Raw genomic sequence first — 2,085 nt, 5'->3', positions numbered from 1 at the left:
TTTGTTTCTTCTGCTTTTGCAGCACACTCGTGGAGACACTGCAATCAATGGACTTGGCAACTTTGAAACCTTTTCTTCCTGGACAACCAGAAAAGTTTGCTTTGTTTTTGGATAAAGTTGCTGGATTTGAATAAACAATTTTGAAGAATAAAAAGGCGATAATAAAATCATTCTCATCTCTTAGTGAGACCTTCCATGCTTAAAGATTCCACCAGCTGGGACAAAAAAAAGAAAATGCCTGTTCATATCAACTGATGGTTTCCAGTTCAGTTTCAGTTCAAAGTAATCTATATTTATGCTTAAAAGAGCACAGTGCCAAAAAGGAGGGGAGAGTATGAACTCCAAGTTGACTGACCTGGTAGAAGGAGAAGCATATTTGAACTTCTGGATTAGTTTATTTATTTGCTATAAACACATCTGTTCTAGAGGAGTTGCTGGTCAGGCATTAAGAGATGTCCTAGAAGAAATGAAGAGTGAAATACCTGACCTAAGAAGTTTGCACCAATGAAAAATGTGAAATAACGTTTCATTCAGCTGGAGCCCTGTGAATGTAGATCCTGATGATCCAAGTGATGAATACTGGACAGAACATCTAGCATCCAGTCTCATTTGCTTTTGCTACTGTTAAAGCTAAAGCTAGATCAGAGCATGTTTTAGAGAAAGGAATCATCCTTTGCTTCTTCCTTTTGCAAGTTTGATGTATTGTTTTCGTTGTTTGCCTTGAAAGGGTAATTCACAACTTAGAATTCTGCTGCAGAAGGATCAGCTTTTGTAAAATCTTCCTGCAAGCAATTCTGTACATAGCAGTAGTGTTACCAGGGCTTTCAGTTTCACTCTAAGGACAGTAATCTTGGACAAATGTTAACATTTATATAGACAGACAGCACTAGGTATTTGTGAGTGGTTGGGTTTGATCTTCTCCCTGTTTAGTTGGGTTACTTTGCAACAAGTATGTGAAAGAAACAATACAGAAGTTTATTTTGCAGGATAAAGGGGCGTTTTTTTTATAACCACGATGTTTTTAATAAATAGTGTATGCAACAGAATGTGTACATCTTCTGTGACTAGTTCACAAACTTTTCTGGGCAAATAATGTATTTCTGTGAGAATAACTCACTAAAAAAGCATACAAAACTAATTCATAAATACAACTTATTCTCGATTTTATACATACGCTTTTGTGATATTTTGGTACTGAAAAATACAGCTTTTTTCTTTCTGTTCACTTCCTGAACAAAGATGAGGCAGGCAAACAGACTGAATAACTTGTCTAAGTCAGTCTTGTGTGCCAGTGTACGGGCTTGCTCAGTCAGGGGACCGGGTGTCTCCGTGGGCCAGCAGTTATGTGCGTCGCCAAAACCTCGGTAATGTCCTTACGGAGGACAAGGTAAATTGTTTCTTAACTGAGAGCGCCTGTACGTAGCGGTGTATCGGCTCTCATTGCCTAGTACTAATGGAAGTGCCCTCTTGGTGTCCCTGCTGGGTTCCGGGGAAGCCTTCAGCTCTTGTTTCACGTGGTTACACTGGGAGTGGAAGGAGAACTTAAGTGAAAGATGTAAGGGGAACGTGCTGAGCTGAGAGGCCTGGGCGTGGGTAATTAACTGCTCCTTTCTGAGTAAATCGTGGCGACGAGAGGAGGAGAATGGGGCAGAAAGGGCGCGTTATCGCATCGTTACCTGTTTGGCTGCGGTGAGGGAAACGCCTTGGTCTCTCGATGCTGACTGGAGCTCCCCATTTAAAGTAAGGAAATTCAACTGTTTTGCTGCCCTCGATGTATCTAGGTAAATACTTTTAAAAGCAAAGGGGGTATAAACTTCACAACGTCCGTGCGGGCTACTGGGTCTGCAGGACGAGAGAACTGCCCGTGTACGCGGTGCTGGTGGCCCGTCGGAGCAGTACCTTGTTTGGTGGTTTTCTTGCTTTGCTTAAGGCGGGCAAAACAAACTCCTGAACCGGCGCTTCTCGTGCCCGAGCGCAGCTTCTAGTCGTAATTACGAGCAGGTAGAGGCGTTTCCCTACCGAGGTCCGCCGCGCAATCCCAGCAGGGGGCGGGCGGCAGCAGCGGCCCCCGCACGGAGCCGGGCA

The 2,085-nt window shown here is 43.6% G+C and overlaps 1 protein-coding gene across 2 annotated transcripts in view; it reads left to right on the top strand.

The window, feature by feature from the left end:
* The window catches only part of LOC109369088 (UDP-N-acetylglucosamine transferase subunit ALG13 homolog), a 4,287-nt gene extending 3,118 nt beyond the window's left edge, over positions 1–1,169 (top strand). Inside the window, exon 4 of one of the 2 annotated variants that reach the window (XM_031554687.1) lies at positions 23–1,169. In XM_031554687.1, the coding sequence (XP_031410547.1) occupies positions 23–134 (112 nt within the window). In that variant the 3' untranslated portion in view covers positions 135–1,169. The remainder of the gene's footprint in view (positions 1–22) is intronic. The other variant, XM_019618274.2, reaches the window with a different exon arrangement.
* The last annotated feature ends 916 nt before the right edge of the window (positions 1,170–2,085 follow it).

This window comes from Meleagris gallopavo, chromosome 9 (assembly GCF_000146605.3).
Source record: "Meleagris gallopavo isolate NT-WF06-2002-E0010 breed Aviagen turkey brand Nicholas breeding stock chromosome 9, Turkey_5.1, whole genome shotgun sequence".
NCBI lineage: Eukaryota > Metazoa > Chordata > Aves > Galliformes > Phasianidae > Meleagris > Meleagris gallopavo.
Note: the sequence above shows the minus strand (reverse complement) of the source record. Positions and strands in the feature narration are given on the sequence as shown.